Source organism: Ptychodera flava, chromosome 5, assembly GCF_041260155.1.
Source record: "Ptychodera flava strain L36383 chromosome 5, AS_Pfla_20210202, whole genome shotgun sequence".
NCBI classification, from domain to species: Eukaryota; Metazoa; Hemichordata; class Enteropneusta; family Ptychoderidae; genus Ptychodera; species Ptychodera flava.
The window spans coordinates 43,851,254-43,879,187 of NC_091932.1; the positions used below are offsets into that span (position 1 = coordinate 43,851,254).

Consider the following 27,934-nt stretch of genomic DNA (forward strand, 5'->3'; position numbering starts at 1 on the left):
CTAGTGAATTATTTAACTATTTCACATTTTATGCACCAGTTATGCACCAGTTACTGGGATAGGAGCAAACACAAATTATTGTTTTCAACAGATTTATTCATTTTATAACGAAACATCAAAGGAAAAGTCAACATGTTTAAGTGTACAACATAATCACTGACAGAATAACATCAAATGTAACAACCGATTAAACTTAGGCCAATCTCCAGGATTAAATCCTGTGTATTGTCCAAATCTGTCTGGGAACTTATCACGGATGGCCCACACACAACAACTAGGAATGACCCTTCTGTCCCCAGCACCCAATCTTCCATACTGCCACAGAATAAACTGCCTATACGCAGGATGTCTGTTACACTTATTCAGGTCTGCATCCTCGTTCAATGCCAAAACATCCCTTCGGTAAGCCCTAGCTATTGCCAGGACCCTTCGTTTAAGCAGAAGATTCTCAAATCCTAAAAGATAAAGAAAGACAATGTTAGAGGTAATCTAGAGTTTTGGAAAAAATTGATTCCATTGATCCTACGTCTGTTTGGTCTAGATCAATGTATCCTATTGTTAACTCAGTGGTAACTTGAGTTTAGTTATTTTTCTCACGTGTGAACACGTGAGCATATGTCGCAGCGATGTCTGTCTGTCTGTGTGTCTGTGTGTCTGTCTGTCTGTCTGTCTGTCTGTTGGTCCATTTTCTCAAAAACGGCTGAACGTATTTCAGTCAAATTTGGTAGACATCTTCAGAATTCAAATGGCTAGAACTGAAAAGGTTTTGGTGGGCGTGGCTTGGATATTAATGAAGTTATGAAAGTTTTAATTTTTCTGTTACGCCGCGTATGACAAGTGAAAACAATCGACTGTTTGAGGGCGCTGTGAAATGTGCTTGTCCAGGTTGGCTACAGCTGGATAGCTCTGGTTTCAACCACGGTCCCTCCGTGTTTCAACCTCGTATTGAACATTAAAAATATGATATTTTATTACTCATTCAACTCACTATTCAAGATAAAATATCGTTTAGCAAATTAGCTTTATCCTTGGTAATTGATTGTTTCCTCGCTGCTCGATCGCCAGAAATGAGTACATACGTTCTCTACCTAGCCTCATGGCATGGAAGTGCTGATGAATAATAACTTTGGGTCAAAGGTATTGAAGTGTCCAATCAGTTCGTGCACAGAGTCCAAGGCCATGACCTACTTCATGTACTTCTGCACTGTTTTGATTTTGCTTCGCCAAGAAACGTGTTCGTCATTGTCCATAGAAGTATGTTTGCTCTCCTTTGAGGTTGTTTGTGAAACAAATTCCGGGATAGGCCTTGGAATGCATACGATCGGCATCGCGGCAGTGCATGTAGCTAGCCCTACGAGTATGACGAGAGTGTCCGGCTTTGGCTACGCCGCCTCCCACCTCCGGTAGGCGGCGTAGCCAAAGCCGGACACTGTCGCCATACTCGTAGGGCTATGCATGTAGCGTACCATGCTTGTGTAACTGCCGAGCTCAACGTGCATTCACGGTTGATACTCGTGTACAATCATGATGTGTTCAATTCTGATGAAGATTCATAAGTCTTACTTTTGCAGTCTTTTTTCCGTACGATAATCCCGACAATACGTGTTACTGTTGGCAATGGGATATACTTCCAAAGATATGTCGGATTATTGAAATACACCTGCAGACTGATTATACAGCCAATGTTTACAATATCGCGCAACGCATGTTGATGTCGCCGAACACCAGCAATACAAATGCAAAAAATGAACAAATTATGTATGCATTCAAAAATCGAAAACCACACAATGGCAGCATATTATCTCCAGATAATATGTGTAATTTTTTATTTACATAGTGGCAGCAATAAGCATAAATAGGCGAGCGATGTAAATGGGGTCGGTAAAGCATTGCAGCCGGTGAAAACGCCGTTGTTATCTATAGGGTATTCTGCATGTAAGGCGCTGAATTACTTGCGTCTGTAACAATGTAAACTTTAAAAAATTAAAGCAAAACTTCAAAAATCTTAAACCATACAATTGAAGTGCACAACATCAAGATTATTTGTGTATTTTTTTAAAGTCAATAGCTGAAGGAATAATAATCTCCAAGCGAGCGATTGATTCGGGACCGGTGAATAATCACAGCCGGTAAATATTTTGTATGGGCTTGGGAGTAATAAATTACGTCGCCGAATCACGACAGTAAAATGTAAATTTAAATAAAACCAACGCAACAGCAAAACATCGAAAATAATACCCTTGTAGGACAGTATCTTAAGATTATAGATTTAGATTTTTACATTCATAGCTGAAGAAATAAGTATCTTGAGGCAAGCGATCGGCACGGTAGCGGCGAAGAATTTACAGCCGATAATACTGGGTGCGGGAGGGAGGGAGTAACGTATACGCGTACGTCGCCAAATCACGAGAGTAAAATGTAAATTTACACGAAACTAACGGAATATCCAAACATCGAAAATAACACCCTTGTAGTACAGTATCTCAAGATTATAGATTTAGATTTTTACATTCAAAGCGGGTGAAATAAATATTTGAAACAAGCGATCGGCACGATAGCGGCGAAGCTGGTAGATCATCAGCGCCCATTGTTTTCTATGGGGCGCGAGTATGTGTGTTGCCGAAAATTGAAGGCGGTAAAAATGTAAAAATACAATAATTTGAGCCAATATTTAAACATCGAAAATGATACGATTGTAGAACGACATCTAAAGATTACGGATTTAGATTTTTACATTCGTAGCTGATGAAATAAATATATTGAAGCAAGTGATCGGCACGATAGCGGCCATGAATTTGCAGATAGTAGACGCCATTGTTTTCCTATGAGGCGCGGGCAATGTGTTTTTTGTCGAACTACAGACGGCGGTTCAAGTGTAAAATCACAAGAATTTAAGCATATATTTAAAAATTGAAAACAATACGATTGTAGTATGTCATCTCAAGGTCTAAGGTGTGAATTTTTGTATTTATGAATGAAACACTAAAAAAATGAAGCCAGCGATCCACAAGGTACCGACGACGGCGCAAAAACCATTGTTTACTATGGGAATTTTTCGTATCATTCATCCACACTTGCAATACCTAAAACTCGCCGGTTCAATTTTTTCATTTTTCGCACGAAATGAAAGAAAAGACACAGTCGTTCGGATGTTCATCGTAACAAAAATCGTATCGTTTTCGATTTTAAAATTACGCCTTACTTTTCTTGTACGAATTGGTTTCAGGGCTTAATTAGCAGTGGTGCTGTACGCGATTCGGACATAACCGCTTGTCTGTGTCAGCATAATTTTGGCAGAATTTTCGTAATTTATTTATATGTAAGTAAAATACTTACATATACGTTTTCATGTATATGTATACTGTATATTTAGAGAATCTTTAGGACAATGCTAGCTTGAAACGGCGGCAATAGCGTTATATATTTCTGACGGGCGTCAACGTCCATGAGACAGCGTGTCGCTGCCGTAGTGGGCTCATGAATAATTCATTAGGACGACTACGCGTGAAACAAATTGGCTGCCAAAAAACCCGTAGTGTGTAGGCAAAAGTGTGACGGGGTCGAAGTGACTTGGGTACCTGGGGCCATGGTAAAAAAAATTTTTACATCCATGCTGGGGGCCGACCAAAACCAGTGTGAATTACTGGGGTCAAAGCGGACAGCGGCCGGGATGACGTGTTCCCCAAGCGAGCTACCTTCAGAAGTCTGTTTCATCGCAAAAAACGTCAACTTTTAAAACCAGTCATTTATTTACTGATGTTATTCTCAGCATCACAAACCACAGTCGTTTGGAGAGCTATTCAGCGCTGGGACTATTCGCCCCATAGACGAGTGTGCAGAAGCGAGAAATACCCCAAGTCTGGAAACAGAATGGCTATAAAAACCACGCCATGTCACATTCCGTGTCCGATTTCACTGTGAAAATTAACAAGTTCATCTATCATGCAACCGTCGATCGCTCCCTATCATTCTAAAATTTCATACCTGATACTTTATCTGATTCAAAAAGCTCGTTTCGTGTAATTTTCGGCCGAATTCGACGGACACCTCGCCAAAACCTGGGGGTGAGCAACATTCCGGTCACCTCTTGGGTCCCTCCACTTTACTGACGTTGGCGCCGCCTACCCATGAGGGATGACTGGAATGTTGCTCACGCTTATGTTTTGGCCAGGTTTATCTCGAACTCAGCCGAAAATCACAGGAAATGAGCATTTTGTAAGCAGATGAAGTATCAGGTATGAATTTTCGTGTGATTTTCGGCCGAGTTCAGAAGACACGTCGCCAAAACATAAGGCATGAACAACCTTCCAGTCACCCCTCATGGGTACGCGGCGCTAACGTCAGTAAAGTGGAGGTGCCCAACTTCCACTGTGAGGTGACCGGAATGTTGCTCACACTTATGTTTTAGCGACGTGTCCGTCGAATTCGGCCGAAAATCACACGAAACGAGCGTTTGTGAAGCAAATCAAGTACCAGGTATGAATTTTGAGAATGCTAGGGAACGGTCGACGGTTACATGATAGATGAACTTGCTACTTTTCACGGTAAAATCGAACGTCGAAGATGACATGGTGGCACAATCCCTATACGAAATAGCCATTTCATTTCCAGACTTGGGGTATTTCTCGCTTCTGCACATCGTCTATGGGGCGAATAGTCCCAGCGCTGAATAGCTCTCCAAACGACTGTGTCACAAACATATACGCCTTGCTATGTATCACAGCAAATAGTTATATTTGAGCGCCCCGTAAATGGGATCCTCGTTTTTTTGCGAACCCGGAAGTGTGTCTTGCTCAATGCATTTCCTACCCATAGCGAGGGAAACTGCCCGCGTTCCCATGCTCCCATGCACCCTTTTTCAATGCCAGTGCAACGCCATCTGTGCAAAATTTGTGGTGGTATGCTCCCGTGTGATGGAAAACCTCTCTTATTCTAACAATGACGTAGTTGACTTTGGACTTCGATTTCGTAAATGTGATGTCCATGCAGTGAGTTTGGGTTGGCGCGCTTATAATGCAATCTTCGCCCGCCTGCGGTCCGATATCCCGCATTTATTAGCGATATTTATCTGTTTTGACTTGACCAAAGTTGGCAAAACTTGCTATGTACATTAAAGATACTATGATACAAGATTATTGAAAGTCATTTGACATTTTTTTCAGCCAATTCCCAATATGCATATTTAATGAACCTTCCAAATTAGGGATATATACTGGCATTTACTTGATAAAATTTGGCGAAACATGCTGTGTACATTGATCATTATACCAGGTTATAACAGTATTGAAAGTCATTTTGCATTTTCATGTCAGCTAATTCATAATTTGCATAAATAGCTAACAAGCTTTCACGGTTTGGCATATAGAGCTTGAAGGACTTGACCAAAGGTAATTACACATGCTATATTGTGATACAATGACAGTACTCAAAGAAATTAGTTATTTTTATTTCAGCTAATTACATATTTGAATACTTAATGACCTTTAGAATTGATCTGTGGTGAAATTCATTGTGTTGATCATAACACTTTAAATGTAGCAAAGCATGTAGCAAAGGTTCAAACTTGCACATAAATGCAATATATAATGAAACACGTGAGCATTTTCAGTTCATATCTGGTCATGATTTGGTGACTTTTAATGTGGAACTTTTGTGGAACTTTGAGTGAACATGACACATGGAAGTTAATTGTTATCAAAATTATTATCAAATTACAGACTGATGATTCTTGCAGATTTTGTGCATTGTCTTAAATAATACGATGACTTCACTGAGTACAGAGTCAGTGCAGCTACCTGTACTGCATGTTGATGCTTATAATAATCCCAAAGTCAGTGAATCAGGACTAACTTGCTGGATTGCTTTCAGTTTTCAGAAGCATGAGTAGCACAGTTTCAAAGCTTACAAGTTAACTACTCACCGGTGATTGTGACATACAGAATTCATGAGGTCTATCACAGCACTTTCTCTCTGGTTGTGTGGGCATTTCCCTACAAAATGTGCAAACACACCAATCTGGTTTGGAAGATGATTCTGACGGATGGTATCCGCCCACTCCAGGTTGTTGTGGTTGCGGTACTGCCAAGTTAAACACAAGACTTGGTTGGTTCTCAATAATCTTTAGCAGTTGGTCATTTTTTTCTGTGTCGTTCATTTGTTCTATCATGGCCTGAAAGAAAATGACAAATTTTTTACATGCATGTCTGTGCACCAAGTTTATAAAGACATCATTGTGACTGAGCATAAGAGCACACACCATGATAGTAAAATAGCTGTACCAGCACTAATGTGGACCCTTTGGGTCTGAAGATAAAGAAAAAGGCAATATTCACACACATATGTGATAAATGGCTTACCCGTAACGTTACCTTCCTCTGTTCTATATTGAGTAAGGCCTCATTACTTGATGTTGGTCTGGCTTCTGTGGTAGTGTGTCTGCCCCTTCCTCTACCTCTTCCTCTTGCACGACCCCTGCCTCTGCCCCTGCCTCTAACTGTGCTTGAAACATCGATGTGCTCTTGGCTGTCATCGGATGAAGGTGGCGGTGATGTCTATGTGAAAATGTTGAGCAAACATGTCAAAACCAATGAAACAGACATTCCATGCTAAAGATACAATCCATCTCCCAAGAGCAAATCATTATGAAGACTATGAAAGGTCTAGCAGTCAGATTATGAAATTTGTATTCGTAGGGACCTTTGGCTGAAAAATGGGTACAAAAACAAGACAATGAAATATGTAGAAACACATGTACACATACACAGTGAAAAAAACAAGCAAAATAAATCTGAACACTAAATGATATGTATGCCGGAGCATTTCAAAGCGTTACATTAGAATCAACTTGCATACTCCTTTCTTTCAATTACTCTGCTATGCCATTTTCAGCGTCCATATAGTTTGCTCTTCACTTTCATGATTTCATTGCTGTTCATTTTATTTTTAATCAACTTCCCAAGGCTGATTTACTCCGTTTTATTTTTTATTATGCATAGGCCTTTATTTCTAGGGTCTCTTATTTATGTAAGTTTATAGTTATGCATGATTGTTTATCTCTCTTTGTGTTATAGTTTATTCACATCTTGTATTGACTGCACTCCTATTTTCTAAAGTATTTTTTTAGTCCCCGCGGACGAAGTCCGGCGGGGACTTATAGATTGGGTCCGTCCGTCCGTCCGTCGTCATCATCAACAGTTTCTCAGACACTACTGAACCAATTTTGTTCAAACTTGGCACAAAGGCATAGCACTATGACCTACAGATGCACGTCGATTTATTTTGTGATACGATCCAATATGGGCGCGAGGCGGCCATTTTGTTGCGATTTTTCATGTCTTTGGACCATAACTCAGACATCCTTCAGCAGATTCTGTTCAAACTTCGCACAAAGGCATAACACTATGGCTTTCATATCCATTTCAAATTATTTTGCGATACGATCCAATATGGGCGCGAGGTGGCCATTTTGTTGCGATTTTTCATGTCTTTGGACCATAACTCAGACATCCTTGAACAGATTCTGTTTAAACTTGGCACAAAGGCATAACACTATGGCCTACATATGCATTTGAATTATATTGCGATATGATCCAATATGGGCGTGAGGCGGCCATTTTGTTTGCGATTTTTTGTGTCTTTGAACCATAACTCAAACATCCTTGAACCGATTCAGCTCAAACTTGGCACAAAGGCATAACACTATGGCCTACATATGCATGTCGAATTATATTGCGATATGATCTAATATGGGCGTGAGGCGGCCATTTTGTTGTGATTTTTCATGTCTTTGGACCATAACTCAGACATCCTTGAACTGATTCTGTTCAAATTTGGCACAAAAGCAAAACATTATGCCCTTCATATGAACATTAATTTACTTCGTGATATGATCCAATATGGCCGACAGTTGTCATTTTTTTGCGATTTTTTCATTTCTTTGAACTATAACTCAAACATCCTTGAACCGATTTTGTTCAAACTTGGCACAAAGGCAAAGCACTATGGCATACATATGCATGTATCAATTAACCTTGCAATAGGATCCAATATGGCTGCAGAACTGCCATTTTGTTGGAATTTGCATGTCTTTGAAGCGTAATTCAAAGGTCATTACACTATTTTGTCCAAACTTGGCACAAAGATCAAGCACTATGGCATACATATACATGCCAATTTACTTTGTGACATGTTCCAATATGTCTGCCAGATTGTCATTTTTTTCCAATATCGCTGCCAGATGGTCATTTTTGGATTTTTTCATGTCTTTGAGGTTTAATCATATGCAAATATTCCTTAACCAATGTTGTTGAGACTTGGTACAAAGATAAAGTACTATGGCATACATATGCATGTCTACTAATTTTGTGCTATGATCCATATGGTCAATAGACAGCCATTTGATTTCAATTTTGGTGTGATTTTTTTTATGTCTTTGAAACATAAACATAGGTCACTGTCCCTCAATGGACTGATTTTGTTCAAACGTGATACGAAGATAAAATACAATGGCTGCATTCTTGTGCACATTAATTTGTTTCATTATATGATCCAAAATGGCTGATTACAACAACATACTCTATCCCATACCATTTCGAAATTCCACCAAACCATGTTTATAGTATGTGCCGTCATGACACTAGAGGCAGTGAGGGCATCGTTATGTGTGATGTAATCAAAAGTTCCTTCAGTGGTCATTACTGGCAGAGATGAGTAATTATTGAATGTTCCTCTGATTACTTTATTATGCAAGTCACAGGCCTGATGCACCCGTTGCATCAATGTCATTCCACAGCTACCTAGACCACAGCTACCTAGACACCAAAGATTATAACAAAATGTACAAGCGGGGACTGTGTCATCAACGATGACTTGTTATCTGTCAGTCGGGCTAGCCAAAGACCATATTGCTGCCACAAACATTTTTTGTGTGCGCTGCATATACAGCTGTAGTGGCTCACTGCTGGTTCTGCATTGTAGCTTTTACAGTCCAAACAAACTAGCGTTGTCTTGCAGATTCTCCCTCTTTCCTAAGTATCTTTGTTAAAATTCTATCAAAAAATAACGTCATATTCAAATAATAGAAATCGTGTTTACGTTTTCCATGTTGGGCTACGCTGCACCCGAGATCAGAGAAAAACGCTCATGGGATACGCACTATAAACCCACGATAAAATGCTTTGACTCTTTGAGGGTCAACTCAATCCGTGAAGGTAAAAATGCAAGTTTGATCATCGTAAATCCAGTTTGTTTAGCGTGAATGTAAATTCTTTTATCCTCTACGGTCATCGGTTCGAAAATAAGCAAGATGGATAGGCTATGATTATATAGTCTGAGGAAAACAGATCAGCCCGTGTGGTCAACATGAACTTCCGGCCGCAGCCGGTCATCACTCATCAGACAGCCCGGCCATGGAGTAACGTCGCGCCCAAAATCTACGGCTGTAAAGTGAGGCTTGCACTGCACTGCAAGCGATTTTTGTTTTTGCAATAAGACAGATCCGTCCTTTCGTCGTAGCCCCGAATAATACAATGCTGGATATCGCTGATGTGAAAGTATCGGGGAAAGTATTCACGTTCATGTAGACTCGACTGCAACGTAACTACTTTGCCGTAAGCAACAACGCATAAGCTTACAAACACAGGCGGCAGCGGAAAACTTTGCACATATGTCGTCGAGAAATCATAGCCGTTTATCGAAAAATCACAATTCTGCGAGTGTTGTGCGATTCTTACAACTCAAATCCTGGATTCAGGCCACAGCAATTGTGATCGGCATATTATTTCAGGCGTCCTACAAAGGTTTCTAAATCGCTAAAAGTTGCTGGATGTGTTTTCTCGATAGAAATGACGGTCAAAGTAAATACCTGATGAGTGAGAAAAGTCTGCATTCGAACATGAACATGTTGAATTTGCCAGACACGTGCACTTGTTTTGAAAAAAATATATACATATGTATTACTTACGTCTTCCGTCGAGTCCATTGTATGGTGATATGAGTTCACGAGAAGTTCAGAAGTTCACTCGGCCCATTTGTAAGTCACACGCCAAGTTCCCATTCTCGTTTAAAATATCGCTGTGTGACAGTGCATTCATTGCGTTCTTAATCACGTGAAGAGCCCCTGGAAATGGCGGCCGATTTCAAAATCCCGCGAAGATACCAAAACTTTATTCAACGAATCCGTCGCCAGTAGTAGACAAATGAATGTAAATGCAGGTAATGTGGCTTAATGGGGTGATTTAAAATATATTCTAGAAGATTAGGACAATATGCCAGGGAAAAATTAATGCTAAAGTTCCAGTGCTCAAAACAGCAGAAAAAGCCCTGAAAACCTAGCTGTGATCAACAGTGCTCAACACAGAAAAGCCTGTGATCTACACTGATCAACATGATCAACACTGCTCAACACAGAAAAAGCCTAGCTATGATCAACAGTGCTCAACACAGAATAAGCCTAACTGTGATCAACAGTGCTCAACACAGAAAAGCCTGTGATCAACACTGATCAACATGATCAACACTGCTCAACACAGAAAAAGCCTAGCTGTGATCAACAGTGCTCAACACAGAAAAGCCTGTGATCAACACGATCAACACTGCTCAACACAGAAAAGCCTGTGATCAACACTGATCAACATGATCAACACAGAAAAAGCCTAGCTGTGATCAACACTGCTCAACACAGAAAAGCCTGTGATCAACACTGATCAACATGATCAACACTGCTCAACACAGAAAAAGCCTAATTGTGATCAACAGTGCTCAACACAGAAAAGCCTGTGATCAACACTGATCAACATGATCAACAGTGCTCAACACAGAAAAGCCTGTGATCAACACTGATCAACATGATCAACACTGCTCAACACAGAAAAGCCTGTGATCAACACTGATCAACATGATCAACACTGCTCAACACAGAAAAGGCTGTGATCAACAGTGCTCAACACAGAAAAGCCTGTGATCAATACGATCAACAGTGCTCAACACAGAAAAGCCTGTGATCAACATGATCAACACTGCTCAACACAGAAAAGCCTGTGATCAACACTGATCAACATGATCAACACTGCTCAACACAGAAAAAGCCTAATTGTGATCAACAGTGCTCAACACAGAAAAGCCTGTGATCAATACGATCAACAGTGCTCAACACAGAAAAGCCTGTGATCAACACGATCAACAGTGCTCAACACAGAAAAGCCTGTGATCAACACTGATCAACATGATCAACACTGCTCAACACAGAAAAGGCCTAGCTTATGATCAACACTGCTCAACAAAGAAAAGGCCTAGCTATGATCAACAGTGCTCAACACAGAAAAGCCTGTGATCAACACTGATCAACACAATCAACAGTGCTCAACACAGAAAAAGCCTAGCTATGATCAACAGAAAAAGAACGCAAGTTTAAAGCATGAACAAGCTGTCGTGAACGACATAATCCCTCAAAAAAAAAAAAAAAAAAAAAAACAAGTGTAGAACAAGCATACCAAATTTACATTAAAAAAAAATAGACGCACAAATAGTTAAGAACACTTAGCTTATTCCAATTTCTTACTACTGTGGTTTAATTGACAACATTGAACAGAGCCCACAACCGTCAATGCATTATGCTTCTAGGTAATTTTGCACATATGCAAATTATATAATTTGAATCGGCCAACCAGCTACCACCTTCGAAACTGCTGCAAGTCAGCCCCATATTTTTGCTTTCAATAGTTTCATGTGCGCAGACGCTGTAAGCTTGCTGCCATTTGTTTACACGTTTGTTTTTTTGTGTAGAGTGCTCATATAAAACGTTGGTTCATTTTGGCTTTATGGCTTTTTTTCCTCGTCGATGAAATACCCCAAACACTGTTTACCTCGCTGGTTGCGTTGATGACACAGTTTTGTATACAGACTTGTCGTTTTCGAGAAACATGCAGATATGAAAATCATACCAACGTATGCCGTTATGGCTATTTATAGAAACTGAGGACATAGGACACTTTTCAAAGTGATAATAAACGAGAGTTTCACACCTTTTGTTGTGAGTGTACGGCAACCATGGCCTGTGATGATACTTCAAATGCTAGCAAGGAAACTATCCATATGACAAGAGCCAGGCGGATACCAATGGCACTGCTGGAAATCATCTCTGCAACAAGGAAGGCACTCAATTGTACACTCAGTATCGCGACTGAACTATTCTGAAGTACTGGAGTTTTAATCCACAATGTCGCAACGACGCAGATAATTTGAGGGGAGTCTGCTCTCCTTTGCAGTCTGATTTCAGCCAGAAAGTCAGAGAAAGGCTCCTGTGGCGCGTACGATCTTGGGTAGTGACGTAGTGTCGTGTCCCCGAACAGTCTAGGTGGTGTCTATCTGTGATGTGAGGTAGACACCGTAAACTTGGTCAGGGTGTTCAAGATGTCAAGATAGACGCCCTCTATTGGCCAAATTGACCTGGTGACAACTTTCCCAGCGCTAGCAATAACACCGGGTTTCGCTTCTATTGTCTATGGTTGATGTTCAGTCACCAAAAGTCAGATCTCTGTTTCAGATTTATCCCGTCATGCATGTAGAGGTAAATGAGAGCATGTCTGACGGTGAAATCGGCTGAAAGAACCCAAACTCCATCAGCCATACTTAGTGTACATGTTACCATTCAAATAGTGTGGAAGGTTGTTCACAAATGAAAGCTAGATAGGAGGCGGGAAACTAGCAAAAAAAGATGGATACGTGGAAAGGGGACTTGGAAATTGTAGAATCTTAGAGGGTACTTGAAAAAATGCAATATGATTAAATCAGATGTAGAGTACGGCGACGTCGAAATCAAACGGTATTCTCTTGCTGTCGCTTCTAGTGAGTGGAGACAGCGTAAGGGACTGGTCAGTTTCTTCGGCCTGGGGGCGGTGGATTATTTTTTGCCGACATCAAAAAGTGACTGACCCCCCTATTCCAAATTTCGAAAACAGGGTGACCCCCCCCCTCCACGCGACAACGGTAAAACAAAAGGTGGATATAAATTGTGTGTGTGTGTGTGTGTATATATATATATATATATATATATATATATATATATATATATATATATATATATATATATATATATATAGTGTTATCCTTACTTTAAAAAGTAGCCGGGTAATTTAAGAAAGTAGACGGGTGGACTGCGAGGGAGCGAAGCGACCGAGCGGTGAGTGAGCGTAGCGAACGAGGGGGGGGGGGGGGAGAGCGGGAGGCGAAAAATGAAATTTTGGAGTGGAAATGGTGTTCTCTTGTGGCATCTGAGGTGACATTTAGCTGAGACTGAAACAGTAATTTTGTTGTGTGTCTTAGACGTGGCTCACATACAACAAAACAAACAAACATGATTTTGTTTTGTTTGTATTATTTATGACACACTTATGGTTTTATTTGCAGTGAAGATGTAACATTTAATCTTAAATCACCCGCTGTCTGCCCATTTCATTGCTCATTTCCCATTCTTCATTACCACATAGAAGTTTCCCCAAAACCATCAAAGTCATTCTATTCTAATTAAAACACATTCGCTTTTTTTAAGAACAACATCGGTAAGATAATTCACTGTAACAGTGTTCGCATTTTAATACGAAAAAAAAATGCATATATAGAAAACTCATAACAATGAAAAAATGCGTAGAGACTCAATCCAATGCGGAATAATATTACGCTTTGGCTTGAGTCTCTACGCATTTTTTATTGTTATGAGTTTTCTACACGCAAACGATAATAGTAAACTGTTTGCGAAAGCACTCTCCGCGACTGAGCTTCGGCGACAACAAGACGAGATGAGTGCCCGCTTGACATTAAATTTGTTGCAACATTTCTGTCAATCACTCATTTTGTGTGGAAAGTTTCGGATTCTCTGAGTGTAGTCTGAAAAATTGGCATCGTCGAGTCAGAGGCACGTTACCATGTCAGCTGTGCCTATGAACTTACTATGTCGCTAATTTTCAGGCGAGCGATAGTTTCTGAAACTTATGACACAAAGTTAGTGATTGACAGAAATGTTGCAACAAATTAAATGCAAACCGCGCACGATCATCGCTGTCCCCAAATTTGATCGAAGCAGATATGCAGCATGGCGTCGGAAGGAAACAACTCTATTTTCTTTTCAAATTTGCTCCACGAGTCCGTGAAAAAAATTATTCAGAGGGTCCATCGAAATACACTATCGGGCAACCCAACATGGAGAGGCGCAGTGAAATTGAACCCATGCCGGAATCCACGATGTATTGTCACGCCACGTGACGATGATGCGCCGGTTGGCAACGGTCGGCAACATACATGCCTGTGACCGTGGATTCTAGTACGTAAAAATAATCAATGAAAAAAAATACCCATTCAAATAAAAAGTTGCTTCTAAAAAAATTAGTTCTAGCTCGTTTTTTTCTAAATCTAGAAAATGCATCGGTATTGCTCTGAGAATAACTTGATTTGTTGAGAAGATCATACTCGTAGTGACCGTGACGTTGGCAGCCAGCGCGGCGGCGGAAAACAAGCTGCAGTCTCAGGAACTTCGAATCGCGATCGTCGATCAAAATCACATCTTTTCGGCTCTTTTTTTCTCGCAAATTCAGCGAAATTGAAGTTTTTCATACATAAACTAAATATGTTGTTGGAATCAAGTATACCTTTCGAACGGGCTTTCTTCCGGAAAAAATATTTCATCGGCAAGGTGCCAGTGGCCGACGCCACATTTCTTTTTGACACCATCGTTAAAAATGACCTGAGATGACCTTCATACTAATCAAACCAATTACACTGCTCGTAACAAAGACAACACCATAGGCGCGTCCATCAGCCAATCACACTTTTTAACAAATAAAAGATCGGGCTCAAAGAGCTAGCCACAAACGGGTATTGAACTGTGTTATGTTTGTGCAGTTCCATGCGGGGAAAGGGGTTGCGAAACTGCTAATCGTACGTGTGCCGTCTAACAGCTGGCAGTGCAATCCCGAAATTACAGGTCTATAAAAATAATCTAATGACGTTAAAAGTAGCCGGGAAAAAATGCAAAACAGCCGGGTTATTTACCCGGCACCCGGCTTCTAAGGACAACACTGAATATATATATATATATATATATATATTATATATATATATATATATATATATTATATTATATATATATATTATATATATATATATATATATATATATATATATATATATATATATATATATTTTATATATTTATTTTCAACAGTCATTCTGTTTTAATGAAATTGTTGACATGTCAGTTGTAAGATAGGAATTTCAAAGAGTCAATTTTAAAGTTTGAATACAGTACATTTTGAATGAACTGCGAATGTATTTCACACTTTCTATGCTTAACCAGATGTCCTGAACTGTTGTACAGAAATGGATGTCAATCATTAATACCAGAGAGGAAAAAGCAGTAAATCCAAAACTTTGATGGGTGTTAAGACTTGCCAGCCATCCAATTAAATCTCCTGAGAAGCCATAGAGAGCTAGTTTAGCCAAATCTGATGTGTGCAGTGTCTGAGAGGACCTTTTCTTGTTACATTGAACCATAAAAGCACAGCTAATAATGACGAAAACTGCCCTTTTTAAACTGTTATTGTAGTCATAAAAAAGCATCTTTTTAGAGAAAACCTGAGACACAAAGGAAAATAGTTGCATCAATGAGAACGAAAGATATCTTGTCATTTTTCTATCTCTAAAATAAGTCACTGTATCAAATATATATATTGTGAAATATTTGTGCATGTTGCTTTCTCATACTGAATTCTCATAGAGACTACAGAAAAGTATCAGGAATTTGTCATGCTTTCCATATGAACTGTAGATTTCATAATGGTACACTTTCACTTAGCAAACATCAAGATATCTCTGACATATATCTCTGATTTATTAAAGTATGGCGCCCGAAGGGCGCACCGAAAAATATGAAACATCCTGATATCTCTGATATATGTCTTGCATATTAAAGTCATGCACCGGAAGGGCGTGCTGAAAAATGTCTGATATATTAAAGTAATGCGCTTGAAGAGCACACTGAAAAATATTGAACATACAGATATCTCTGATATATGTGTGCCTGATATGTTAAAGTCGGGCGTGTTGAAAAACATTTTTGATTATTAAAGTTACGCGCCCGAAGGGCGCGCCGCAAAATGCAACTGAATGATGAAATTTGTGGCTGACGTGATGCATTTTAGGCAATGATAAGCCTGTGTCAAAATTCAAAAACACACTGACCCCCTATGGGGCATTTCAAAAACATGGTGACCCCCCTATCACCAAAATCAAAAACAGGGTGACCCCCCATGAATCCATTACCCCCCCCCCCAGGCCGAAGATACTGACCAGTCCCAAAGTAGACTTCGCCGTACTCTACATGTGATTTTAATCAGATTGGGAAAAGTGTTGGTTCCCTTTCAAGTATCCTGTTTTGAAGTGAAAGTTGAAACGTTAATGTCATCCACTGTTACATATACTTTATATTCTATGACCTTCATTATATACCAGATATGAACTGAAAATGCTCACGTGTTTCAATATAAATTGCAGTTGTCTGTGAATTTGAACTTTTGCCGCATGCTTGCAACTTCATTGACAGTGTTATGATCAACATCATGAACAATATTCACCATAGATTAATTCCAAGGTCATTAAGTATATGAATATGTAATTATCTGAAAGAAAAATGCTTAATTTCTTGTACTGTCGTTAAAATGTCTTTCACTTATACGACATAATTGTTTCATCAATATAAGTTTCATAAACTTTTTAGGGTCCTTCTAGCCTTATATCCCTAATTGGGAAGTTAGCTTAATATGCAAATTGCAAGTTTTGTCAACTTCGGATATGTAAATCTAGATTGTACCTTATTAGGAAGGTTAGTTAAGTATGCAAATTAGTAACAAGTTTATCTAAAAGTGCTAAAACAACTTTTATGATTGTTATACCAGTGTATCTCAAATATGCATAGCGAGTTACGTCAACTTTATAATAATAGTAATAATAATAATGATAATAATAATTTATAATAATAATAGACTTGTTCAATATTTGGATGCAGAAAATATTAAAATGGTTTTAGAAAAGGTAGGGCCTGTATCGATCATATTTATGTTATGACAAGTATTATCAGAAATAGAAAAGCGTCAGGTTTGTCCACATTTGCAGCTTTTATAGATATGAAAAAAGCATTTGATAGGGTAAACAGAGATATGCCTTTCTATAAGTTGCTTGAGAATGGTGTTTCAGGCAAATTGTACAAGGCAATTAAGAGTTTCTATGAGAACCCACTTTCTTGTGTTAATGTAAATGGTTTGCTTTCCCCTTGGTTTTCAACAGATTCTGGTGTTAGACAGGGAGATGTATTGTCTCCTACACTCTTTTCTATTTATTTGAATGATTTTGCGAAAGACGTAAACTGTACTCTGTATGAAAATTACCGTAAGTTACTTTCAGACAAGATATTGACTGTTATGCCAGATTTTAATGACTTAAGCAAGGATAACAAGTTATGTATACTTATGACAAAATTCTGTAATGATGTAGCAGACTAATTTATAGGGCATTTTCTAGAAGGAAAAGCACACTTTACAAATAGTGAATCCTTTTGTCTTCAATGTGCTATTCACTATTATTTACGTGTTAAGCCCTGCGGGTTGGATGTGCCAATAGTAAAAACTTTATTGTAATTTATTTAAATGGTGAATAAGTCCACATAGGACACTTAAATAAATAAAATACAACAACAACAACAACAACAACAACAACAACAACAACAACTACTACTACTACTACTACTACTACTACTACTACTACTAACTTTGGTACAGCTACATGTACGCTCGGGTTTAATACGCAATTTTTGGTGTCTCTATCGATTATGTGTGTCATATCATGGAAGTGTTGTTTATTTTAATAAGTGGATTACATTTGTGAGTATGAAGGGTTATAACAGAAGTTGGAGCAAAATGAGACAAACCAAACTGATCGATCACGGTCCGAGTGTTCCACCATGCAGTGTTTCAAGGTCGGACCGCGCTAGGGAAGACATTTTTGTCGACACCAATAGCGCCCCCTCGCGTGGATACTACGATACAGTGACACCATAGGTCACAGCATCTTTTATAGAGACACTGAGATACATAATGCACAGCTTGCTCTGAATTTGCAAGTATTTTTCACAAGATGTGATTTTTCATGTTTCGTTTCGTTGTCAGTAGGACAGGACATTGAACAGAAAGATGCTTACAATTCAGTCATCAAGGTAGGTCCGAACAGTTAAACACATCACAATTTTGATATGCAGGTCGAAAATGATCAAATCATAAGCCAAAACAGATCCCTTAATTTCTGAACGTCAATTTTACAAGATTTCGAAACTGTCGACGATAGTATGCAAAATGACTATCCTACATTTTACCCATCATCTAGGTTCTAGAAATCTATAGTAGGGGAATCAAACGAGCCATAGCTTCGTTAATGTCAGTTTCCCGTTAAAACGCTGTATTTATTTAACACCCGCCTCGTCACCATTTAAGCTCAGAATGTCTCCATTTGGTCACATGACATTCTATTTTTGTCTTCATGCGGAGCACACGTGACCTCATATGACCCCTTAAATATTTAACATCTTTCAAATGTTTTAGCCCTTGAGCATACACGGGCGTTTTAACAATGCAGCGGTCGTGATGTGTGTTTTGGTAGAATATGTGATATTTTTGGATGAATCACAAGTTAAGCACAAGCTATATTCCCGGGCAAATGTTTCATGACGTGTGACTATTGAAATGCCATGCTGTTATCATCGTCGTTATGACTCTGTTGTTAATGATTGGCAAATTTTCGGTGATTATCGCTATTCCGTTGTTTGTATAGTCAAAGGATTTGTAAATAAAAACGCACATTGCGCAGACGATCGCAAACAAGCCGAGAAATAATTATGTAATGTGGCTCTTAAAAATATCCTCTGACGGGAAATTGTTATCTGTTGCGACGGAGACGCTGTTCGTTTTGTTGGCATAATTAAGAATATTTTTGGAAAATTAATTGATATGCTACATGATAAAAACGAGTGTAAATTCTGTTCGTCGCATATGTTTGATCATAACATACATTTACCGTCTCAAAACAAAAAAAAAATTGTTTAAGCTAGGGGGTCCATTATAATGATGTCATCCTACAGCTGGTTCGTCATCGCGCGAACATGGCCGGCGCATTTAGCTAGCTTCATCAACCCCGCCATAGCTGTCATTTCTCCTCGTAACCACGCTTGAATCCCCATACGGATATTTGAAACCACCTCTGCGATCTATACATGCTGTACCAACGGTGAATTAAGTAAGTGAGTCCATCTCTTTCACCATTTTCAAATGTCCTTACATGTTTGTGTGATGAAAGAACTTAATGTCTCTGTTTGTCTACCTATCCTACTCATTATTGCGCCATGAAAGTGACCAGTGAGATGGGTGATTCACATTGCTGACAATGCAAACAAAAGATCTGTACGACCGAAGTGGGACGTTCACTTATTAGTCATACACGGGAGTCATACAGTCTATTTATTTCTCTGGCCGTGACCTTCTCTTTACTTGATTCGCTAGAATAGATGTTATAGGTGAAGGGGAATGTTTAAGGTCGATGTTGGGTTAGAGATCACAGCTACTTGTTTACACAGACTGAGAGGGTCGCGGACGCGCACTACACGGACGCGTCGACTAAGTCTTGCAATGTTTCGCGTGTGATCCTTGGGGCCGATCTTTTTTATTGAATTTAAACAGTAGCGAAACATGTTTGCGATTGCATTGTACAAATTTCACGATCAAACATGTTCACTTCAATATGCTCCGCATGGTCAACGTTGTGTAGCGCGAGGTGTATAAAAATCGTACAAATAAACCTTTTCATATTTAAAACACAAGTACAGTGTGTAATAATTGATAAGACTAGAGGTTTTTTGTTTGCTACAATGCTTGAGGCGACTGACACTTCAGTACGGCCAGCATGCGTCAGATACGTTAAAAGTACATACTCGCCAACATATCGCTTTTCATTCACAATCCGGTTCGCCCTGGCACAGTATCTGCATCAACGCTGTTGGACACCGGTTTCAATTCGCGAAATGAAATGCTTGCATGCTGTACCATTTTCCACTCCACCAAAGAATGAGGCTTTTTGAAATCCAAGCATGAACGGTCTCCGTGCAAATTATATTGATTTTTGGTCCCTATAAAGAGTACTTCAGCTGTCGAGACGGCGGCTTCACAAATAATATTCTTTTAAAATTGGTTGTTTTAAGTACACCCATTTAAATAACAGTCTTTGTAATTTGATTACCACTGTATCTGTAACGGTTTAGGTATATCCCCGGTATATCTGGCTTCTTGCAAATTGACCGACCTGTTGTGACCCCAAACTGCGTGCGATTGTTACGTCATCGATCATTTACCTTATCCATCTACACTACAGAAGAGAGACTTGTCGTATTCATTCAAGACGTTTGCAAGCAAGCGATCGTTAACACCTATTTTTGACGATCTCTGATATCGACCCGTTTGACGTGCGCTTGGTATGCGAATATGTTGACAAGTTTTCACTGAGAAAGCGATGCTTACGCCAAAAATTTGTGGAAGTGAAACCCGTGTCTGTTCCATTGCATCTACGTTTATATCACTTCAGTACATTGTTTATGTGTCCGAGAGTGACGTCATAATCAAAACACGTTGTGATCAGTGCGTGCGCCTGGGCTGGGCTTGCTCAAGGTCTTTGGGCATATAAATGTCAAAATAGAGGAAAGCAAATTACAAGTGTTATACTCTGGCAGGCTGTCGCCTAGATGGTAGGGTGAACACGACTGTCCATCACATTAGACCACATACTACATCCTGTAACTGATAATGCCCAGAAAAGCCAAGCAACTGGGACCAGACTTCGCCTGGGCCAAAGGTTACAATTACGGAAAGTTTATTGCTGAGTGGACAGTCTAGCTGCTATCAATCAAACCAGGTTGTACCGGGGTGCGTTTGCTGAGTTGAAGTTTTTATTCATTAATCTGAACATACCATATGTTCGAAACTGTTTTTTATGCATTGTTCTCAAAACATTAATATTATAATCTTGAAAACCTGAAATAATTTTGTAGATATAATTTGCGACGGAACACGGATTATGTTCTGCACAGTCGGTTTGATAGTTCCAGGGTTCAAATAAACAATATTGCTGGTACTCATTTCGCGCAATGGCCTGTTGGCATGAAACAAGGGTCCTAGAATCTTTGCTATCAAATTCTACACAACAAGGTGGGGTTTTTGTCATCAAAGTTTACATCTTAAGGTGCAGTCATCCGTAGATTTGATTTCTTCCACCACTCTCGTGCTTTCGGATTTTTCGCGAACAAAGTCGCGCGTGTGATTTCTTACTTTTCTGTGTTTTATTTAAGCTGAGAAAGTTTCTTTTTTGCGTGATAGCATTTCAGCAATTCCGAAATATTGCATGCATGCTGAAGATTGCTGTCATGGAAACGATTTTCGGTTCTAAGTGTTCGTTGCTCACCTGACCCTAGCAACCGTGCAGTGAGCTAAATGGGTGCATGTGGGCATTTACCGTTGATGGCGCTGTAGAACAGCGGTACCTATAATTAATTATAACAGCTGCAACAACATCGTCAAACGGGGAATCGCATCGAACGGGTTTCGCAACATTAACGCATCCGATGATAAATATTTAGACAAAGTCTACTCATAAATTTACTTAAACGAGAAATAACTTCCCGATGTTGACGATTCGTCTTGAAATTTCCTCTCGTACATCGGGACTGTCAGTAAATCTATATTTTCTATGGTGCAGTGGATGTATCGCTGCAAATGACGGTGGATGATGTCTGTCAAAACACTGATTATAGGAATGACATGTATCGACCACTATGGAATCTTTTCCTTCTAGATATATGAATAGGGAAGTCATATCGTTTTTCTGTTGTCAACGATTCAATTCGACATCGAAGCGATGAGTTAGGCTGCAGTCTGAAATCGTCGCATTACATGTGGAAGATTAGAAATGCAATTCCCATCAGGGACGGACTTCGTCAGCAATCGTGCACGGTTGGTTAAAATTAAGCGCCTAGAGTGGCTTATCTGAAAGCTTAAAATGACTTGTTAATACTGCAATCTATAGCCTCACCACTCCTTTTTTAGTTTGTTGAGGACTGGTAGACTACCTGTCACAACAACACGTGCCGCCAACTAAGCTGTTCGTGCAAAAAGGTGTTCGTGCGAAGTTTTTCAGCGGGCGGGCAAATTTCAAAACTAAATCAGCGGGCGGGGAGAAAAAATCTATATCTACTGTGGGCGGGGAAGAAATTTCACTATATTCAGTGGGCGGGGAGAAAATTTTTGACAGTAGGCACCGGAAGATACGTAGAGGGAGGGGAAAGCGGCGTGGTTGATAGAACTTGAGGGGATATTTAGCGCCTTACTCAGAGGGGAGTAATGTTCCAAGCTATACTGCCAGATGCTCCCACGGTTTGCGTTGATCTTGGTTGCCTAGTAGGCATCTAGTTGACAATGGGACATTTCAGTAGTGGGGAGAGGGCAGAGGGGAGCGTGAAAAGTTGCGGGAGTAGGGGAGCGGGCAGACTTTAGATACTGGAGGGTAGCGGGCATCAAAATTCAGTGGGAGGGCATATTTTCCGTGTATGCCAGTGGGAGGGCAGTTACGAACAGCTCTACTTTCCCCTCGAAATTTGGGGTCAAGGTCAAAAATACGAAAAATCGGTATATCAGCCTTCAAAACATGTTTTGTGATGATTTTGCGAAATTCATGAAATTTGCCAGTTGGCGGCACCTGTCACAACAACACTTGTTAACCATTGTGGTCGTCAAGTAGCAAAACACACTTTCAAATATGTAAAAAAAAAACCCAATGTGTTTCTTGTGTTTCTTTCCCGGGACCTTCGTTAAATCATTAATACAATAATGGCCGAGTCGACATTTTATAGTCGCTTGCGTACATAATAGCATCGCATTCCCCCTGAACTTGTAAACGTTGGGAAAGTGTAAACATTTTTAAAGCGTAAAGCTGAATTCGTGATCGAAGGAGCAACGACGAACAAAGGAAGCAACACTTACATGCTCAAATCGACAGCCACTATCAGGAATTGTTCCAAATACTGCGCAATATTTTTTGCCTGATTAGAAGGGTATAGGGTCGTTGTGCACAAATGTTAAAAGGAATGCTGTTAAAGTGACTTGGCGTCCAACTGTTTCCATTAACTATATAGGACAATGTGCTAGGATCTTCGCCATTTCGATTATTTTTGTTTGCAATATTAACAGTGTTGTTTTGCCTATGGATAGCTTCATATTGCGAGTCACTGTTGTCGGGGACAATTATGACGTCACGCATATTGCGGTTCACTGCTGTAGGATCACTGCTAGGCACGATTACGACGTCACGAATCATTTCACAAAGTTTAAAAAGGTACTGACTCTCACTTTCTTTGGTCTAAACGTTAATGTTTAACAAAACAGGCAGATTGCAGGAGTGCTATAACACGACACAATTTTACATAGAACATAGTAACCTTCACTTCATGTAAAATATTTATTCCTATAGTACGATGCAAAGAAAACCACACGTTATTTAAAGTGTAGGGTAGATGTTGGCGCTTGCATATAAAAGAATGAGGCATGGGGACACAACGCGTGGCGTGCGATCCTGATCGTCAATTCAGTGCAATGTCCTAAAAAAGAATATGGGAATTACCCGGATGTATGGTGCAGACTACCATGAACATAAATACCCCAGATTTCATAGAATAATTACCAAAATTCTCCATTTTAGTACTGGGCTTTGTCGATGACATATCACCATTATCGACCTCGACATTTCCGCTTTTTATCCGTCTATTTGATATGACGATGTATTGTAACAAAGAGAAGAGTTATAATTCGGTGTCATATGAAATTTCGATTTCAATTATCAATATTACCATAAAATAAATTATGTAATATTCCTCGCATTAGTAATTTAGTTCCACTGAAAGACATTATCCAGTCCCATGCTGTGCAAACTTAAACTGCCATGTCAATCTTCTTTTATCGAGACTAAATTAGTGATCTGTTGTTTAATATGTTTTATGACTTATTGTGTACGGCGACTTTTTGAATGTTTCTAACATTAAATCTCTACTAGCTCCGACTGTCATTTCACAGGCCGAAACTTACGTCAAATGATAAAATTCTGTCACATTATTTGCAAATGTATCTAGAAATTTAACATACAATACGGTCAAGACTTTGCTCATACTGTCATCCAATGAGATATTATAAAGTTGAATCGACCCCATGATCTTCCATTGTCAGAATATAGTGGGCAACTTCAATGTCGAGACTTACGTCGATTCGTTGAACATCCGATTTTCAATTTGCCAAATGTATGTCAATTTGCCGACATTATGAACTGAGCAAGAGTTGCATTAGTTAAAATGAAACTTATCATCCAGATGGGAAGAGTTTTACATTAACTTAGACTGGTATAGTGTTTCATACAACCCTAAATAGTATTCTAAAAATACAACCCGCTCCGCTGCTCCACCGTAAAAGTTCAGTTTAAAACGAGGCTGTTGACAGCTTTCGAAGCTTTAAGTTAGAATGATCAACCGATCTTTTGTTTAACTTTGGATGCTAATGATGAAACAATTCGACTTAATCTGTTTCAATGCTTACAATATTGCAACTTGAATACCATGTACTCGCATCAATTGTTCCGCTAAGTCACCCATTTAATATTGTTTGTCCAGTCATAAAGTGATAGGTTCTATAAATTGTGTGATAGAGTTCAGTTCATGTGGGCGTTGTCATGTTTTGTAATCTACCCCTGACCCCTTGACGCGAGGGTATAATCCTGACCTCTCCAAGCACACTCAATGATGATACTTACAGTGTAATTATTGAATACCTCTCATACAGGGTTTTGGCTGTGTACTCAATGCCTATGACGGACATCCGGGGATGTCGTTGAAATATGCTTTCATTAGTGCCACATTTTACTATGCATTTTGATGTTGTCATGGCGCGTTTCCCAAACCCAAACAGGGATTAAAAAACGCCCGTTTTAAAAGTTTTAAACTTCGGAGAAGACAAGCAAGGGAAGGACGTTAGGAAAATAGTCTGAAATCTTACTCCCTTTTATTTTATTTTATTTTGTCTTTCTTTTCAACTTTCTCAGTAGTCTTTATTTTTATTGAAGTACATTTTTTGTTACTCGCTTTGCTTCTTTTTTCTGAGCAGAGTTGTTCATCACAGCGATGTCCTCAACACACAACATTCTCTTTGTATCACAAAAAGTATAAAAATCCTAGATTGATATTTGTAGGATTAATAGCACCGGGTGACAGGGCTGGTTTAAGGACAAGCTGTGTCTCATTAAACAGCAAAAGCAATATTAACATCCGCTCATGTATTTTAGGTTTCGCACATTTCGCACAGTTTTTGCTGAGTTAGTGAACGTTAAATTTTGATTTAAAATATAAAATAACGTTTTAACGGTATATTTGCTTGACGTATCGGTAGGTGTACCCGTGCTGCATTGTATCTTCATTCGAATTTCGACTGTGATGACCAAGCAAAAATGAGCGAAACCTATAGAATACATGAACGGCTGTTGATTAAAAAATTATAATCACTAATCTTCTGTGACTTGACCCCCTGAGGTAACTATATAGTCCTCTTGATTTCAATTTTGTGCAGTCCTCGATAAATGTATTTTAATTCGATCGGTTTGCCTTTTCGAACGCTTTCTGTTTTGCAGTGTGTGGAACAGTACTGTTTATATCAAATGGAATTATTTTAAATTTGAAAAATTGCAAAATCGAACAGCAATAAAAAAAATTACGCAGTAATCTACAGGTGAACTATAAGCTCATTATATTTTAAACGATCAAGCCGCAAGATTAGGTAAATTGTGATTTTATGTAAAGCCCAGTTTTATTAAGTACTTATTCCACGCTAGGCATGTTGACAAAACGCCGAACAGCTAATAAAGGTAATATGCAGAAATCAACATAGCAAGGCCGATCCAGTCATCAGATCTATTAATAGATGTGAATTCCGTGACGAGGTCGTTCACCTCTGCGAAAAGAGCGTTTTCTTAATCTTAAATTGCTTGCATCATTTGGTATGAATTGAACTAATATCAGGCGACAGAGAGTCCAAATTACATCGTAACGCATTTCCCCTGGTTATATGACGTAAGAGGTCATCGAGACTTCATTTTTTGTTCGATGTGCCTTAGATATTGTTTTTATTCTGTTAGAGATTACAGCGATACTTCATATAATCATGATAACACTTTACAGAAATACTATTCTTGTCATAAACTATCAAAAAAATTAAAAAATATAAGAGCAACAGTCAAAACAACGATAAGCTTGCAAAAGACTATGTCCTGATGTCATGATCCAGGTAATTCGTATGAAAATATTGCACGTGGAAAAATACATTGCTATTGCAGAAATTATCGCATTCAATAACTTCTCGATCGGTTTCGATCTCACAACATACGATATACGACTCGCAGTCACCTAGCGTATTTGACGTCCAGTCAAAACCGTTCGGCTAAATCCCCACCTTTGAAAAGAGGTTCAATAACCGAGTTAAAGTTGTTACAATTTTTCTTACTACGAAGGAAGATATAGGCATCAAAAGGATCTGACTTTATCGCTCAGAAATACGCTAAATATGTATCTCGTATTTACTTGCGCTTTGAGATATACACGGAACATAATATGGGAGCAATGAATAGGATAAATTTACAAAACACGCTCTTAAATTTGCGTAAGAATAGCATATGAACTTTTGACCCCATGACCCGAGTAAGGGTCAAATACGCTCATTGCTCATGTACGATATAATGTACTCGTCTGGCGCGAGCGAAAGACATCTGTGTTGCTAGATATTTGGGTCTTAGTTCGAGATCTGCATTGTCCACCAAGATACCGTTAGTCTGCTGGACGAGGATTGAAGACAGGTTTGTGCTCAGAGCGATGTGAAAATCTAAGGTGTGTTGTGCTCTTCTCTATACGATCTATGCTAATGTATGTATGTGTATGTTCACCTTTGTATTGCATTGCAGTGATCGCGAATTCATCCAACGTTCACGTCCGTCGTTTTATGTATGCCAAACTCTGTTCGCCTTCAGCTGGATGCAAATTCAGTGCAAGCTATACTAAGACAATCCATCCCAATAGCGAAACAGTTGGTCTAGTAATAGCTATCATAGACGTGAATGCAAGTCTAGCCAAATTATACACTTAGGCCTGCATAAATGGAATTTACTTGCAGCGCAATAACTAGATCAAATTCTCAGTGAAATTTTAAGGTTTTAGAACTAGCTTGTCATCGCATTCTATCGCGTTGCTCGTAATGTGTTTCGTGTTTGTGGTCGTAAAAAATTGTGCCCTGTCTGGCGGAAATTCATTTATAGAAATTTGACCACAGTTGTCTATAAAATTACCTTAATGTGTGGCACACTGCGTTGCATAAAAGAACGCTATCTTTTAATACTGGGTTTATCTTTGTTAGTGTGTACGTACGTAAATATATCTATTACGTGTTTTGCGCAGAATTTCATTTGCTCATGAAAATTGATGACGTATCTGGTGCTTCCATCCCCACCCGAGGTCAGCAAAGGCGATTTTTGATAATGGTAAATTAATTTTGATATTGAAGCAGTAAATAAGTCTCCGCTGATGAAATTATTGAGTGACCTCACAGAAGCACGCGGCAGCTGTGTTTTCTATTCGGCTTGCTTTACTTTGAGTGTTCGGGCTTTGTTCGGTAGCCAGCTTACCGACAAAAGCAGGGTTTTGTCTGAGAATTGGGCCGGCTAATATTACTGAAATTATATAGGCTAGGGTCGCTTACATTCATGTTTATTGCGTCGTAAA

At 39.2% G+C, this 27,934-nt stretch overlaps 3 protein-coding genes across 7 annotated transcripts in view; 1 reads left to right on the plus strand and 2 right to left on the minus strand.

Annotated features, from left to right (window-relative positions):
- Positions 1-12,417, minus strand: part of LOC139134050 (inter-alpha-trypsin inhibitor heavy chain H3-like) — a 43,814-nt gene extending 31,397 nt beyond the window's left edge. Inside the window, exon 1 of one of the 2 annotated variants that reach the window (XM_070700915.1) lies at positions 12,021-12,417. In XM_070700915.1, coding sequence (XP_070557016.1) covers positions 12,021-12,134 — 114 coding nt within the window. In that variant the 5' untranslated portion in view covers positions 12,135-12,417. Of the gene's footprint in view, positions 1-11,845; positions 11,948-12,020 lie in introns of those variants that run through there. The other variant, XM_070700916.1, reaches the window with a different exon arrangement.
- On the minus strand, positions 76-11,584 carry LOC139134054 (uncharacterized). Its single transcript, XM_070700921.1, has 4 exons — positions 9,962-11,584; positions 6,357-6,551; positions 5,921-6,169; positions 76-455 (listed from the first exon to the last, which is right to left on the minus strand). The coding sequence occupies exons 1-4, from the start codon at positions 9,977-9,979 to the stop codon at positions 414-416; spliced, it is 504 nt and encodes a 167-aa protein (XP_070557022.1). The 5' UTR covers positions 9,980-11,584; the 3' UTR covers positions 76-413.
- A 5,669-nt stretch (positions 12,418-18,086) lies between the features above and the next one.
- LOC139134057 (kelch-like protein 24a) overlaps positions 18,087-27,934 on the plus strand; it is a 32,333-nt gene continuing 22,485 nt past the window's right edge. The window contains exon 1 of one of the 4 annotated variants that reach the window (XM_070700923.1): positions 18,087-18,256. The gene's annotated coding sequence lies outside the window, so the exon portion shown is untranslated. Of the gene's footprint in view, positions 18,257-19,144; positions 19,334-26,869; positions 27,047-27,934 lie in introns of those variants that run through there. The other 3 variants (XM_070700922.1, XM_070700924.1, XM_070700927.1) reach the window with 3 other exon arrangements.